This window comes from Gavialis gangeticus, unplaced genomic scaffold (genome assembly GCF_001723915.1).
Source record: "Gavialis gangeticus isolate Ggan-Ray unplaced genomic scaffold, GavGan_comp1, whole genome shotgun sequence".
Lineage (NCBI taxonomy): Eukaryota > Metazoa > Chordata > Crocodylia > Gavialidae > Gavialis > Gavialis gangeticus.
Window position 1 is genome coordinate 12,044,023 of NW_017728998.1, and position 17,307 is coordinate 12,061,329.

Genomic DNA, 17,307 nt, shown 5'->3' on the forward strand with positions numbered 1-17,307 from the left:
TTTTACATCTCAGCCTACATAAGATTTGTTTTTCATATTTAATGTCATTCACGGCATAGTAATTTCAGTAGGTAAAAATGTCTGGTTAAACTGAACTGCCTCATATACTTTTACGTTTGACTGCATTGAAAATATTAGCTAAATGTACAGCAAAAAAAAGCCATAACTGTCAGAAAAGCTAAAAATCAAATTAACATTTGACAGTTTTCAAAAGTTTATTTTACAGAAAGGTACAGAGCCCCTTGTTACTAACCAAAATTCAAGTCTGAATTTTGAAAATGTGAAAAGATATGGATCATAATTTTTCTGGGTACGGTAAATAGATTTGTATTTTGGATTACACATACCCAGCCCCTAAAAATGCCACAGCTATTGTCTTGTTACTGAAGACAAAGAATGAACATAAGCCTGAAACTCAGAAGATCTGGGTCCAAGCTTGTTGTGTGACCTTGACAAAAATCCATGTACCTCAATCCCATTTGTAAATTCAGAGTGACATGAATTTCATTTACTTCACGTGAGGGTTGGGAGGCTAAAAAGAGCCCAGTTGGTAGCAGGGGTGGAAGGGGTAGGAAAAGCACAGCCCCAGGGCTGGAGCGAGCAGCTGGCCCCTCTCAGCCCTGGGGCCACACTCTAAATGCGTATAGATGTTTGGCAGATAGGGCTAACCCATGCTCTATCTAACTTAGTGCACCTCCTCAGATGAAATAATTTAGATTCGTCCAGCCATTTTTTATCTGATCTAACACCCCTGAACATATGTACAGAGTGGCATTGAAATCAAACTAACTAGTTAAGTCGATCTAAGTGTAATGTCTGCATGTAACCGAAAAGAACAACGTAAGTATTATAGAGAAAAAAATAAGATAAACAAATAGAGACAAGATGTGGGCTATGGACAGACATTACAGTTTAAGTGATCAGAAACTGGTTAAGCCTGTAACAGAACATAAGTTCTGTGCACATAAACCAGTTTCAAAATGGCTGAAACTGGTTTACAATAAATCTGGTTGAATGCAGTATCAGACTGAACTGATTGGCTCAAAACGGTTTATGCAACGTCTGTCTCAGAACTCTTCCTGGTTTAAATTAAACCAGAGTCCCCCAGCATCCCAGATGCTTTGTAGACCTGGGCTGTGCTGTCTGCTTCAGAGAACAGGGTTGGCCCCATTCCTCTGCTCCCTAGCTAGAGCTCCGGCGGAAACTGCAGGCACAGCAGTGTCTGCCTGGCTTCCCTTGCTGCGATCCCCCCTTCCTCCCTCCCATCTCCTACAGCACAGACCCCAGGCACATGATATGCTAGCTAATACTGAGAGGGAGGGAGGGAAGGAGGGAGGGGGTGTGTGTGTGTGTCCAATTTCACTGGGACAGGCAGACAGAACAGTGTCCACTTAGGGCTTTCTGGAGCTAATCAACAGGTCTGCTAGCAATGTCCCTTCCTTCCTTCCTTGGAAAAAGCTATTTAACAAGAGCTTGAATTAATGAGAGAGGCTTTTGTTTTGTTGATGGGCTGCTAAACACTGTGCTATCATCCCCGTGCTGACTCCCTAGTCTGTCAGGTTTGCTGCAGACAGTATGAAGAAGCAGGGAGAGGGAGACTGAAAAACTCAGGATCATCAACAGATGCATGCACTGCACCCCTCCTCCCTTTGCCTCAGAGTGGTAGGCCAGGACTAGGGTCTAGCAAGGCGCCTGCCCCTTGAGCAGAGAACAGGGAAAAGCCTGGGACGGTGCAGGCAGGGTGAGGGTTTAAAACCCAGCTTAATCAGAGGATCCTGCCAGGGCCTGGCTACACCCCTCTCCCCGCCAGCTCAGCACTCCGGAAGGAAAGACAGGGCTGCTCTGGTGCCCCCCAGCTTCTAACCTGAGCCACTGCAGGGATGTGCCTGCATTTCCTCAGTCCCGAGGGAATGCCTGTCAGTTGCAAACTGATTCAATCTAGGCAGATTAGACTAACCTGCAAGATTTAATCAATTCAGGCTCAGGCTTTTTGAATGTCTATCCCTAGCTGTGGAGCCTGGGAATTGCAAACAAGAGAAATTACAGTGTAATCATAACAGAGGAAGCGTAAATACAAAATTACTTTTCAAACCTTTGTTAAATGCTCATTATTTCATTTGCAATACATCTAAAGCCCACAGAATCTTTTGTTTTCCCCTCCTAGTGTGCAGTCAGGAGCTTTATTTCTGGATGATTTAAAACCTGAATCAAGAGAAATAAAAAACAACTTAATATACCCTGACTTTCTGCAGTTTCTAAAACAGAAGGTTCAGCTCCTTTGTGTTAATTAACAACTGTGAGGCCAGTTTTCTCCAGATCTCAGACAAACAGGAGACAACAGAGTAAGCAAGCAGACTTTTTGGATTGCACAAGGCAGCCTGTGAAGTTGCACACATTGTGTGCATTTGTGGGAAATTCAAACCTTTTTATGAAAAGTTACTGAATTGCATGCAACCATTCCACAAATTATATATAACTTTCTAATCCAAGGAGACTTCCAGGCTGGAAAATTGAAAATATTCTATTCAGTTTCAAGCTAGAATGTAATTACTTAATTTATAAATCATTAAGAGCCAAACACTGTCCACCAGCAAAACCCCCAAGCAGTAGGGGTAGGCATTTTAGAGTTGCACCAGGATCTGATGAGGGAGGGAAGGGGGGAAGGAAGCTCTTTCCTTTTTCCCCAAGGTCATAAAACGTAGCAGAGCCACCTCACAACAGCTACTGAAATTTCTGCGTTGCAGTAGCTTCTATGGATGCCATGCTCGCTTCCATAAGCAAGAATAGTGGAGGAGTCAATGCCCACATTGCCCGCAAACATTACATACTTTGCTACATAAATGCTACATACTTTATTCAGTGAAGATTACCTCTAAAGTAGCGCATGACACTCAGGAGGGATATTTAAAATCTACCCTTGCACTTGCGTGCAGTGTAACTTCACTGCTTCTGCCCATCTCGTAGCTCTCTGCTCTCATGAAGAAGAGTGAAGAGAGTGATGGGGAGAAAAATGTACTTCTACCCATTTACTGTGGCTACTTTTTTATTAATAGGAAAGCAGAAAATTACCTCTCAAACTACGTGTAAAGAAATACTGCTCTACCCTTAGCGGACTGCATGTACATTAAGTCATTAAGTATTATTTATCTGAAGTTTTAACTTCTTGGCTGTGGATGTTTCCAACTACTTCACAAACAGCATCTTCATGTGTCCATCCAACAAGTAATCAGAAAAAGCAGGTGATCAAACAACTTCTTTCCCATTACAGTCAACAAGAAGCAAACCCCAATTTTAAGTAAGTTCTACTAAAGTATGATTAAAATACCAAGTAAACATGGATTTGTCTCAGCTTATTTTATTCTGGTTCCTTACCAGATCACATCCAGAATTATAAAGAGAGAGAGAAATTATGCCTCCATGCTTGTGGAATGACAACTGATTTCTGATCTCCCTTTACTTCTTATTAAACACCAGAACAGACCCTCAAATCTCTTTCTTCACTTCTTACAGCTTAAGCCCTGCATGCTGGCTAGCCATTAATGCTCAGCTTATAGGTGCATTTAGTAGGGTTACACGGTCATCATCTTTCTGGAACAGAGGATATAACAAGTACTCTAGAGCAGATAAGATGTAGACTATAACTAAATGTTGAGCTCTGGCTTGCACTTACATTTTTTGCATTTATCTTAACAATAAGATGGCTGCATATAGAACATACGTACACCTGAAAGACACATGCACGCGTGGACAAACACCCCTCCCACCGATTAGTCTTGAAGTTCTAGGTGCATAGCTGAGGGTAGAATTTGGCTTCAATTGTGCCGTAAATTATGAAAGCCAACATGAACTCAGCAGCAGCCCACACAGATCTCTGGACTTCAAAATCTGTTTACTTAGAGAGAATACTGGCTCGAATTACTGGGGTTATCCCAGTCTCTCTGGTTTTTTTAAAAGTGCTTTAAGGTTCATGTTAACTTCTGTCAAAAGCAGGCAGAAATGTTGGAGGACAAAACAACGCCTAAGAACACTAAGACTGCAGCAGAAGAGGGCTTCAGAAAGCAACTCAAATCATCACATGAAAGTTGACCATCGTAAATTTTAGCCCAGAGAAAGAGTTATGGCAGCTGAGCACTATGGACGCAGATTTTAATATTTTCTTCTCACGTATTTTCTAATAATGTATACAGCTATCAGAAATAAAACGAAGTCGCCAGTTCCTAAACGATAGTTTAATACCGACATTCAGCAAATGAGGCCTATGGTCTTAAAAAGGTACTCCTCCCATTTCTCTGGAACACGTTTCAAGCAAGAAATGCCACTTGTAAAATCTTCATATTTTACAACAAAAAGCAGATATACATTTATCTGCCCCTTTAGAAATTTTAAACTATAAGTCTTTGTACAGCAGGTTATTCAAGGGCAGAATTACCCTGCTATGGTTAGCTGAGGTTGAGAGTGACATCTCATGCTTTGCGAGGTATAATTTATAACTCTGCTACAGAAACAACATTTTACTCCCATCCATTAAGAAGGGAGTAGCACATCTGTTAAAACTATAGTACAATGGCTGGCTTTGCGCTGCAACAGGAAACGTAACCCAATAGTCTCAGAACTTCTACAAACGCTAGCCATTTTTTAATGTAAAAGGATTTAAAAATTTAGTTCACTGTAACATCTGTTAAGCTCTTGCTACACTAACACATGATATTCTTTCTGCTCTTACCTGCCAACAAAAATATTTGGTTCTATGTAAGACTATCGCAAGTGTGTGATAATAGCACTCTGCTTCTAATTTTATATGCCACTGTACGCTGACAAGATCATATGGTAGAGGTGCTAGTAAATCTGTTTTGTATCAGAAATAAAATCTTTTGATAAATTTATTCAATTTTAATTGTATATGAATCTAGCAACAAGTCAGGAATTTTGAATGCACATTAACATTAAAAACACCAGGGACTACATAGTTATACCATGCATATTTCTTTTCCTTCTTACCGACTTCTATCAAGCCAGCTGGGCCTGTACAAGCTCTGACGTACTGATGCCTCTGAGTCCTTCTTCCAATCTTCCCATTTGTCCTTAATACCTACCTGATGCAGTTTGCCTTCAAGCAGAACATAAGCTCTTCATTGCCAATACTACTTTTTGCTATTTTACTTGACATTTATATAAATCTATAAAGACCTGGTCCTAATTACAGCTTCTGATTGTTACAATAATGGAAGTACTAAATGGGACCTGATGATCTGCTCAGGTCCCTTCCAACCCTACCAACTATGAAACTTACTACTAGTGCTACCTACCACATATAACACACTTGAAGTGTCTTATAACTCCATATGTTTTAAATCCATATGTTGGCTTCTTTTTTTCAAAACATGTAGGAGTTTGAGGAAGGCAGAACATTCAGTTCAGTTTCCACTTGTCTAAGTAGTATAATGTCTGCTAGAGTCACCATACAAATAAGTTGCAGCAGCAGCAGACCTGAAACTTTCATGTCATTGACTAGAAGGAGTGGCTATGTTCAGCACTGATGCGTCAGACATTACTATATGGTGAGAAACCTTAAGACATGGATGGGATGGAGTTGCATTTCTTTTAACATGGTAATCCATTTAAAGCAACAATTAAAAATACATATCTAAAAGCCTAGCTTGTCTAAGAGAAATTCAGCCCAAGAAAGTTACTTAAGAATAAGAGTGTCCAAATTGTAAAACTAACTGTCCGCAACACCATTCCTTGAACATGTATTTCGAATAGCCTGGTTCCTTGACAAGTATCCTAATTATTGTAAACTGAAGTCACTGTAGTCACAGCAAGTAATGGCAAATTTAAAAAAGGGGTGATTTTAGAACAGTGCTCCTCAATGCTTCAGGGAATCAGCTAGAACTAGAGGGCTACAGGCAGCGTTTCCTAGCAGTGATTCTGTCATGCAGAGACTTCTAAGTGCCACATGCCAGAGGCTGCATGACCTCTCCCAGAAATGGAAATTCTCTGTAGGCAGTAGCATGCATCTCTGAAGACAGCACTACGCCCTCTCATTCAGACTGGAGCTATTCAACGTTTACGAACTGAGCTACTAGGATTTTTTTCAAAACCAGAGCATATAACCTCACCCACTCTTTGGAAGTGAAACTAAATAATCAACTTGCTAAGACGCAAATGTAATTTCTAACAACTGTAATTTAAAGGGATCATAATTTAATAAATTCCATTAGGATATAATTACTGCAAAAAACAAATGTGACAAAAATTAATACTCTCAGTAATAAGCAGTAACTGATTTAGCAATTTGGAGGAAGTATATTATTGTGGATACACAAGATGTAAAATATTAGAGAGAGAGAGAGAGAGAGAAAGAATGAATCTTCTGATTCTCTTCTGAATCAGAAGCTTCATAACTGACCAAAAAGTTGCAATAATGAAGCCTACAGTATATCATCCACCATATTCTCAGTGCTTCCCTACGACACTGTCTGTCTTGTGAAACAAAAAGCAAAACTTGAATATTAACGATGTGCAGCATATTAGGATAGAAAGGCCCTAATCATTAACCAGGGGCTCTGTGTGTTAGGCAGGGTACGGTTTTCTAACAAACTACAATCATACAATTCACACCTGTGCCAACTAAACTCTAAGAAAGAAATTTGGCATCCTAACCGTAAACTCATCTGACCTCTAAAGCAATTTACTAGGAAAATATGGAGGATAGGGCATAGGTGGCCTGCATGCTCGAGAAGGGATGCCTGTTTCTAGCAAGTTCTCTCAGCTTTTAGCCCAACTTATTCATGTGGTAGAGGCACTTGGGAGGATAAGGGCAGTATTTGTCACATTATATACTATACATTCACCCATGCTCATCATCATATCACCTTAATTGTCTGCACTCACTCCAAGCCAACCTTCATAAACAACGGAGTCCAGTAATTCCCGTTGCTTTGAGGATCGCTGATCCTTTCTGCCTGAACACCAGAAACAAATCAGCACCATCATAGAAGGCTAATGAGTACAGCAAAAGAAAAATTTATAAAAAATCCCTAATTAATTCAAATACAGGACGGTGAGCTTACCTGAACTATAAAACTAAACAGATACAAAAGTCTCATTTGCATCCAAGTAAGCAAAGCTGAGATATTTAAATTAGGTACCACAACCTGTATCATTTTTACTTCAACAATAGCATTACTCACTGACGGACCTACCACATTCCTATCAGTTCAGATAAGGAGAACATTTTATCCTACCCGAAGAGAAGCTCACAGTCTGTCCTACAAACTCTGGCCTTCATAGGGCACACATTTATTGTACTGACCACCGCATGCATGACTGAAGCATGCCTCAACAGCTGCTCAGGTCACGCACCAAAGCTCAACCACCTCAACAGTTCGCATACTGACCAAACTGGCACGTGTGTCTTTTGTACATATGAATTCTGCAACCTACAGAGGTGTTAAGATTAGTCAGACTGCCCACGTCATTGCTAATGCATCAAACTATGGAAGCAAGAGCATGTACAACTTCTCTCTCATAGACGGAGGATGGAATAAGGCATCACTGAAAATCTGTCTCTTTTGTTGGAAAAGACTAGAGCTTTGGCCTCTGGGCCACTTTCAGACTTTTGAACACCCGAGGCCTGAGCCACTTTCTTGTATTGATGTAAATTAAAATTAAGTCCCTTTTTTTTTTTTTAAATACACCAGTGTGAAACTAGTTTAAGTGAATATATATCAGGCCCCTTTCCTGTAGCTAACTGCACACTTCAGACATTAATCTGACCAGCTACTGGGGGTCTTGTTATTGACTGAGCTACTCGGAGATGGATACTCCACTCCCATCAATTCCTTCCCTGCTCCTTCTCAAACGAAAACAATTCATTTTGTCCAGATCGCTGGCTCAAAGTGACAATGAGTTGTGTAACCCCACTACCGCTGGCATCAATCACCAAGTCCACGGTGAGATGGACTGAACCAACCGCCAAAGCAGGATTGGCTCTGCATAGGTCTGGATTCCCTTTCTCCACAACCCTGATGCGTAGTTGCAGAAAATGGAGAGGCATATTTTTCCTTTGGGAATGTCAGTCTCTCTCAGTGCGTAGGTGATGAGAAACAGTCAATAAGGTTAAAAGGCAACCAGTTCTCAGCAAAGTAAAAGTCATCCCAAGTCCAGCAAACCAATGTGGACAGTTTATAAATAAATCAGGTCAGGGGTTAGAAGAAGATAGGGGTAACACCCCTCTGCTTGTCAGTAGTGCAAAGTCTTAGATAATGAAGGATGCTAGTAGTAGTTACGAAAGGACTAGGTCAATCTTCTTTGCATAATGGGCCCAATCTGGTGTTCGGTGGAAAGACAACATTACTTTCTGGAAATGGTACAAGGTAAGAAACTGGGCAGTAGGGCAACGCGTTTTAATGCCTCATTTAGAATCCACTGAAGCCATGGGGTACTGTTGGCTAACTCATAATCCTGGCAGGGTTACAACTAGATTTCTCACCACTTACTATCCTATTTGAATACTATTGTTTGCAAATGGCACACCTGTCCTTTTAAATTATGATCTGATGATGTTTGAGGCAGGCTGCTCCTGAAAGAGCTATAAAATATTATGGTTTTGAGCATCCAGAGCGTCAGACAGATGAATTCATGTCGCACTGCCATTTGTAGAACACAGTTGTCAGGCATTTATAAATGTGTCATCAACAAGACTCTTCCAACACATCCATGCAGCTCCCCTTCACTGAGCAATGCTTCCCATTTGAAATTCAAGCTTGTTTGGTTTTTCTCCCAAAGCAAAAAAGCAGCATTTGAAACATTTTTAAGAATCGGTAGTTTGCTTTCATGCTTCGCTATTTAAAAATGACCGCTTGAAATCCCTCAAAAGATCATAAACAAAAAAACAGAACAGACTAAGAAAAAAAAACCCACCTAAGGAAGCAATTATCTTTGGGCTTACAAATAATGGAAAGAGAGCAAAAAGTTATAAACCTGCAGAAGCATCTTGAAAGCATCTTCCTCAGTCATCAATAATCCCATTAGCATGGTTCTCTAACCAAGGCATTTACCTACCTCTCTATTTAGATGAAAAATGGTTGAGCAAAAACAATTAAAAATTTCAAGACAACTTGTTAAATGCTTTAAACATAAACCAAATCACAACATCAACCCCAGGCCCTACCAGATGCAATTCCCTTTACCAGAGCAAATAAAAACCCTGCATTCCAACACAGCGTGTTTACATTAGACAGACAAGGCTAATCTGAAATGGCTTGAGGAGCCTTTCTTAGAGTGCTCGCGGGCCTGACAGTGCGATCGTCATTAAAAATACAGTTGTAGTCGTGAGGGGCAAAAGGTTAAAGCAAATATGTACATCTGGGGGTTTTGTAGCTTCACTCCCAGGATCTGAAAACTGAGGATGTGTAAAATGCTGCAGATCAGTCGCTTACCATGGATTTGGTGAAAGGCCGAGCCAAGGTAAACAACAGGGTATACACCCACCAGTTGCGATGGAGGGACGAGTACATCATAGTTCCAGGATGCACTGCATTAGATGTCACCCCGTGGGGAGAAAGGCGTCGGTTTAGCTCATTGGAGAAGAGTATATTGCAAAGCTTGGAACGGTTGTACGCCAGCATAGCCCAGTACTCTTTCTTAGATGGAGAAAGCAGGCTGAAGTCAAGTTTTCCTGAGGAGTCTTTTATGTCTGTAAATCTAAAAAACAGTAAACATACCTTAGACACTACGGACCAAACTCTGATCTCATTTAAAACTGCAACTCCGCTCAACTCACTTCGGGTTGTGCTGCTCCAGATAGGAATTAAAATTTAGCGCCTGATTTACACAAAAAACCCCCCTATTTTGCAGTTCCTTCAGATGTACCGGACATTGCTTAAGGTACACAAAAAATGAAGGAAAAAAAAGGAAATGATAGGATAGATTTAACACACCAAAAGTAGAAATAAACACAGGTTTTTCTGATCATTTAAAAACTATGAACTGCCTTTTTTTTTTGTTTTACACATGGCAACAGAGAGAGTTATTTTTAAGTTTGCTTTGTTTTGGAAACTCATACAAGCACAATTAACTTACATTTAAATAATTCAGAATGAAGGATTTCTGTTTTTAGAAACAGTGTAATGTGTATTCTTAGCCATCCTCCTCCACCCATCTCCCACATTTATTTTTACCAAATACTCAAGCATTGCATATTTTCATGCAAGTGTTCAAGTAACTATGGATGAGTCTTGCTGCCTCTTAGACTCTTTTTTAGATTAAAAATTGATGAATATAAAGGGGTTATAACCTTGGTAACTTGCCATCAATAGTCTTATATGTTTAAAAGATAAATGTAAACAAAGCCAAAATGAGTTCTGGCAGAGTATAATGTTTTTAAGTACACCCATGGCATGGCTGAACACAAATCAAAGTAACTAGTTGATGTTTTTTAATTGGGTCTGACAGAGTCATTAAACACCAGCTGTTTGTTTCTTTCTTTCTTTTCTTTTTTTAATAACAAAGTAGTGAATGTACTCAAGGCATTTACATGAAGAAAAGGAATTTTCTAGATAGTCATCTTAGCATCCTTACAATGTTGGCTTATTAAATTAACAGTATACATTAGTGCTGAGAAATAAATTAAATCACTTTGTTACAAAACGACGTTATACAGAGGAGATCCACTAAAACCAAAAAAGATTTAACGAACTTTCTTTTAATATTTAGAGCTTTTAGCATAAGCTGGGGAGCAGGAAAAAAAAAAACCCTAAACAAAACTGTAGTGCAAAACAGGTTGCCTAAATTGTAGAATCTCCTGCCCCAATAACTTGATTAACTAGTCACTTCAATCAGGGGCAAAAATAGCAATACACACAGCTAAAATGTCTCCAGGGTGATTAGGGCCTTGAAGAATCAGGACCTGGCTTGGTCTCAGAAATAAAATGCCTCTTTCAAGACTACTCCAGGAATAAACATAAATGACTGTAGCCAAATCAGATCATGAGACACTGTCTACAAGAAAAATATAATTTTGAAATCAGGCTGTGTGCAGTGGCATATTATGAACCCAATACCACCCCTACTTAAGTGAACCAGTCTTACTCATGTTGGCAGCTCTCACTGGCTTCCATGTACTATCAAGTTAATTGCATAGAAATTAAGACAAGAGGAAATTCAACCTATTTACTATTCACATTTTAATATGGTGCACTTAAATTACCCATACACTTAATTTTAACCAGATTCATTTGCATTGAATCCAGTTAAACCAATGCAGAGGAAGAAGCAGGGAGGCAAATAAATATGTTGCCTTGGAGCAGTTGAGTATAGTATTTTCTACAAACACAGAACTTTATTTTTCCCCTAACAGGGGGCTTGACTCCAGTGAAAAGAATCAGCCAAGGTTTATGGAAGTAATTAGATACCAACACTTCTGTTTTACAACGTGGTTTAAGGCTCAGAGTTCTCAAGTAGGTCGAAAAGTACTACCACATAATAAGATCTACTGTCTAAACTAGCTCTCTGCAGAAGTTTATTGCTATTGAACTGCCAGAAAAAAAAGCCATTTAAATGGCCATTTTAAATGTTCAAATATGATTTAAGGGACGAGAAATAAACTCCTAAAAACGGAAAAGCAATAGATTGCATTAGTTGTTATATTCAGTCATTCACTGTTACTCAATTTTTGATGGGCTTCCATAAACCTCTGTGGATCTTACTGAGTTAGCAATGAGCACTTAAAAAAAAAATCTGTTTTTTCAAAAGAAAGATAAAGAAATGCAAAGATATAAGCTCCAGTTATGCACAGCTATTAAGGGTGGGGGGGAAACAAAGATGTCATTTAAAATACTGTTTGAGATACAAACTTACAAAGGGAAACAAGCAGCTGACAATTCAACATAATCGCCCATTAAATAACAGCTCATTTATACATATCCCATTGTGCCCTCCACATCTGGCAAGTGATTGAAGTTGGCAGATTTATTTCTAGAGCTATCCTGCCTGCCCCACAGTAGCCTTCCTCACTCCTACCAGAACTCTGCTACTTGCTTTAACAAACCTGGTGTGATTTGCAAAGATAAGGATGTCCAGATTTTGTTACCACCTAATTACTAGATGTTTCATGTCTTTTAACACCAGGGAGGATTATTACTGGCGTTTTCTATTGCTTCCTTTCATTTCAGCCATCATAAATTTAAAATGGTAAAAGTAAATCTATCTGCAGTGTGTCATTTATACCATAAGGCCCTGTGTTTGGAAGTGATAAAGGGTTCAGCCTGACCCTTGGCTGGTCTTCTCTCTACCAGGTCCCAAGGGTTACATTTTATGGAAACATGATTAAAAAAAATAAGCTTCATTCTGGGTCACTAAAACATTTCAGAAATCAAAAAAAAGTACTTGCACATTTTTTTCTTTTGGCTTTGCTAAAGCTGTTATAGGCAGCACCAGAAAAGTGAAATCAAAATCAACAGTAATGTTAGTAACACTGGCCTTCATGGCCCAATCCTGCAATCTCTGCACATCCAGAAATCAGAAAGGTGGTTGGGGCCAGAAAGCACTGGATGCTACATCTTATTCTGGGTAATTACTAAAAACCAAAACCCCCCTCTTCTTTCTTTTCAGTTTTTAACACAGCTCCAAAACAAGCTGCAGAAATAGCCAGAGTAATATAAAATTGAGCATCATGCTTTTGGCCAACTAAACTCCAACTGCTGATAGGAAAAAGTGTTGTCTGATATTTTAATTGAAATTTTAACCAAAAGAGGCATAGCCAGATCTCTAATATGTATTAACTACAGTACTTCCCTTCCTACAATTATATACCTAATGTCTGCATTGAATTCCCTAACTTCTCATTATAAAACAATTGGATTTCATCTAGCAGTCTTTAATTGCATTGTTTCTCCTGTTAGAATAACCACACATTCTTCTTGGTAAGATGTTGAAGTTGTTGAATGACAAATCAATAAAGGTCACGCCATTCTGATTTAATCAATTATTATTCCATCTCCTAGCAAAATCAATCAGTGGCCTGAAGTGCAGTGAAAAATCTGCATTCGTACAAAGAGTGGCCAAAAAAATACTACCCAATATTATGAAACTTGTATGTTATAGCCAGATCCTCCAGCATTCATAAATAAGAGCAATCCTTTCAGTAAGATTTCTCAGGCATGAGCCAGTGTTGTAAAGCCAGGCCTTTTGTGTATTAAAAGGTTTGTATTTCCACCCTAGTGACCGTCCGATTTTAGAAAGGGAGCTAAACAATAAACCATACTGTGCGACTTGAACCAACCTGTGTGATTCTGATGAAACCATCACAACTCTTGCAGGAGACGAGCGACACAGGACATCTTGAAGGAGCTGGACAAGGTAAAAATTCCCCAAATAATTCACCTGAAAGGTGGACTCCAAGTCATCCTCTGTCATAGACCATGGGAGAGCAAAAACAGCAGCATTGCAGATCAGGATGTGAAGGGGCCTGAATAATCAGAAAGATAGGATGGCATTAAAAAAAAAAGTAAGACAGTTGAATATAGTAAGTGTAATAAAATGTTCTATTTTTGGAATTGGAGGCTCCACCTCATCAGGGCAACACCTCACCAGGAAAAAAGGCAAAAATAACAACCAAAAGTAGCTTCTCAACAACTAGAGCCCACATTCTTTGCATCTCCAGAGCCATACTATTGCGGCGAAAACCTCATCAGCACAGAAGATTTTGATGCTCAAAACATCCGTAATGCCTGGATGGGTGACTGACACGCATGTGCAGGTCTGACTGAGCGGGCATGTAGACTGGCATGTAATCACCATAGCTCCTCTCCATGCCTTCAGATGTCATTGAACACCCCAAGAAACAGGGGTACACATATGGGAAAGTTCAGAGCTTCAGAGGTAATTCTGGCACAAATACTTCAGGAAAGGTTGGCAGTTCATTCAGTGATTAGGAACAGGATGCAACAGTGCCGGGATCGGAATGGCATTGTATTGGAAAGAGACCTTTTCCTTAGCATCGACATAACAGAAGGTTTCTTCTCCTTACTGGGAAGGAATCTCATCCCACAAAAGATCCACTTCCCATCTGTTTCTTAAATATTGGACATATCAATTCATCGCAGCTGGGAAATATAAGGAAACTTGATAGACAGTTATTGAAAGAGATCAAAACACCCATGTCTGTGGACGAAACTGGGATAAGAACAACACCGTACGAACAGTGCTTAAAAGAAAATCAGTTGGGAGGGGATCAGGATGGAAAAAGAATAACCTAAATAACTCCTGAAGCATTAAATCTGGGAAACTCTGTCCTCTGGTGGGAAAATTACCACAGCCTTACATGAGACCCTTGAGACAGAGACTCTCCTTAGACTACATCACCTGGCCCCTCAAATGGAGAGGGCACTTTGAAGGATTTTGGAGACGAAAACCCCTGGTTCTAGGGTCTCCTTGTCAAGGCAGAATCCATCTATTCTAAACTGGGAAAGGGGAGAAGGTCATCTCCGCCTCCCTGCAGATCCATTGAGATCACTGGTTCCGAGCATACAGTCAAGACTAGAGTCAATAACAGTCACAAAACCTGTTCATCCCTGGCCTTAACCATAAAAAGGCTCCTTTATTTTGCACTTGGTGTGCTATGCATCTCGCACTTTTTTAAACCAAACAGGTAGAACAAGGACAATTACCCTGCTTCCTTCCGTTTCTGCATGTGAGGGGGCAAAGGGCTCGGTGTCTTCCTACCAAGTAAAACTTGACCCAATCGAGGTTTTACTTGACTGTCTTTGTCATTGAAGAAATCTTGGCACCAGTGGATTTAGCTCTGTTTTTGGACAGCTTAACAGACTTAGAATCTGATATAGCAGATCTCAGCAGGGATGTCTTTGAGCTTGAAAGGTCAAATTTGACAGGCTGAGTCTGCAAGAGACAATTCCTGTAACAGTAGGAGTTTAACCCTACATTCTTGGCCCTGATACACCCAAAGAGCAAAGGTCGCACAAGCCAAGCAGTCACCAAGCAAGTGCCCTTCACTGTATTTCAGCGCACAAAATGAAGGGGCATTATGGACAATTAAGAACAAAAATGCATCTTACAAAATGCATTTTCTACACTAGTGTCAGCCCTGTTAGGTATATGACCAACAAATGGCTACGCTTGATAGCAAAACCAATTTTTTAAACATCTCAATATGACCCTAATTTATTATAAACCTAACAGATTCCTAAACAGCAAAAGAGTATAATTTAAAATGGAGCAAAGGAAACATAAGCAGTAGGAAATGGAAGACAAAAATTTGCTGTTTTCAAGTACCACTGTCTAGGAATAAAATGTCTATAGCCACACCGCCTTGTCTACTACATATGACACTGGGTGCACAATCAAGGATCATCACTTTCTTAGACGGTTCCAAGCCAGGAGCACCCAGGCCACACAAATCCCAGTACTACAGGGCATCTACAGAAGACATTCTGGAAGGGTAAGATTTTCAACAGACTCAAACAAGCAAGCAGCTGACTCCTTTACACACATCTGAAGTTCCCAGGCATTTTGTTGGAATTGAGAGACAGAAATTAGCTAAAAATGACAATACTGAGAGCACTATCATTGACATAAAAAAAAAAAAAAGATAATTTTTATATACCATTAAATTTCAGCATAAATGGATTTGAATAGGAAATTGTATGACAAGTTCTTGGAATCTCAGTGTGGTGAGTTCAGGATGTCAAAAGGCACAACTGACATGATCTTCATTGCTCTCCAGCTGTGGGATTAATGCCAGGAATAACATAAACCTCATAAACCTCTACATGCCCTTTTTTGACCTCACAAAAGCCTTCAACTCTATCAACCGAAAAGCACTATAGAGTATACTTCTGAAGTATGGATGCCCACCAAAATGCATCACCATTCTTTGCCGGCTCCATGATGACATGCAAGTGATGGTTGTCAGTAACAGATCTATCACAAATCCTTTAGACATTAAGATGGGAGTTAAGTAAGCCTGCATCATCACTCCAACACTTCTTGATATTCCTTACCACAATGCTACATCTAACCATCAACAAGCTTCCAGTTGGAGGGGAACTAAACTGCTGAATGGATGGTAAGCTGTTTCATCTCAGCCAACTCCAAACTAAAACCAAGACCACCCTGACCTCCATCACTGAGCTCCAGTACATGGATGATGCTGTAGTCTGTGCTCATTTGGAAGCAGACCTTCAGGCAATTGTCGACATCTTTACCAAGGCATACAAGAAAATGGGACTGATATTTAACATTCAGAAGACGAAAGCCCTCCATCAACAAGCTCTTAATGAGCAATCCTGAGCTCCAGTCATTCAGATTCACAATGAGACTGGAGAAAGTTGAGTATTTCCCATACCTCAGAAGCCATCTCTCGCAAAAGGCTGACAGAATCAGAGAAAATTAGGGCTGGAAGGGACCCGGGAGGTCATCTAGCCCAACCCCCTGTTCAAGGCAAGACCATCCCCAACCAGATCATCCCAGACAAGATGCTGTCTAGCTGGATCTTAAAAAGCTCAAAGGAGGGAGATTTCACCACCTCTCTGTGTAACCTGTTCCAGTGTTTTATTCCCCTCCTAGTAAGGACATTTCTCCTAATATCTAACCTAAATTTCCCTTGCTGTAACTTGAGACCATTGCTCCTTGTTCTGTCACCTGTCACCACTGAGAACAGTCTCTAGCTCCATCCTCTTTCAAACCCTTCTTCAGGTAGTTGAAGGCTGCTATTAAATCCTCTCTCAGTCTTCTCTAGACTAAATAAGCCCAGTTCCCTCAGTATTTCCTCGTAAGTCATGTCCCCCAGCCACCCAAGCATTTTGTTGCCCTCTGCTGGACCCTCTCCAATTGGTCCACATCCTTTCTGTATTGGGGACCCCAAAACTGAACACAGCACTCCAGATGTGGTCTCACCAGTGCTGAATAGAGAGGAAAAATCACTTCCCTTGACCTGCTGGCAGCACACCTACCCATGCAGCCCAGTCTTCTGTTAGCCTTCTTAGCAACAAGGGCACACTGTTGGCTCATATTCAGCTTTATGTCCACTATAACCCCCAGGTCCTTCCCGCAGAGCTGCTGCCCAGCCAGTCAGCCCCCAGCCTGTACAAGCACATGGGACTGTTCTGTCCTAAGAATAGGATTTTGCACTTGCCCTTGTTAAACATCATGACATTTCTTTTGGCCCAATCCTACAATTTGTCTACATCACTCTGAATCCTATCCCTACCCTCCAGCATCTCGACTGCTCCCTTCAACTTGGTGTTATCTGCAAACCTGGTGAGGGTGCACCCTATGCCATCTTCC

At 40.3% G+C, this 17,307-nt stretch overlaps 1 protein-coding gene across 12 annotated transcripts in view; it reads right to left on the minus strand.

The window, feature by feature from the left end:
- The window catches only part of WWOX (WW domain containing oxidoreductase), a 795,240-nt gene that overhangs the window by 575,408 nt on the left and 202,525 nt on the right, over positions 1-17,307 (minus strand). For all 12 annotated transcript variants that reach the window (XM_019505508.1, XM_019505506.1, XM_019505507.1 and 9 more), the window contains 2 exons: positions 13,286-13,471; positions 9,444-9,708 (listed from right to left, as the gene is read on the minus strand). In XM_019505508.1, the coding sequence (XP_019361053.1) occupies positions 9,444-9,708; positions 13,286-13,471 (451 nt within the window). The remainder of the gene's footprint in view (positions 1-9,443; positions 9,709-13,285; positions 13,472-17,307) is intronic.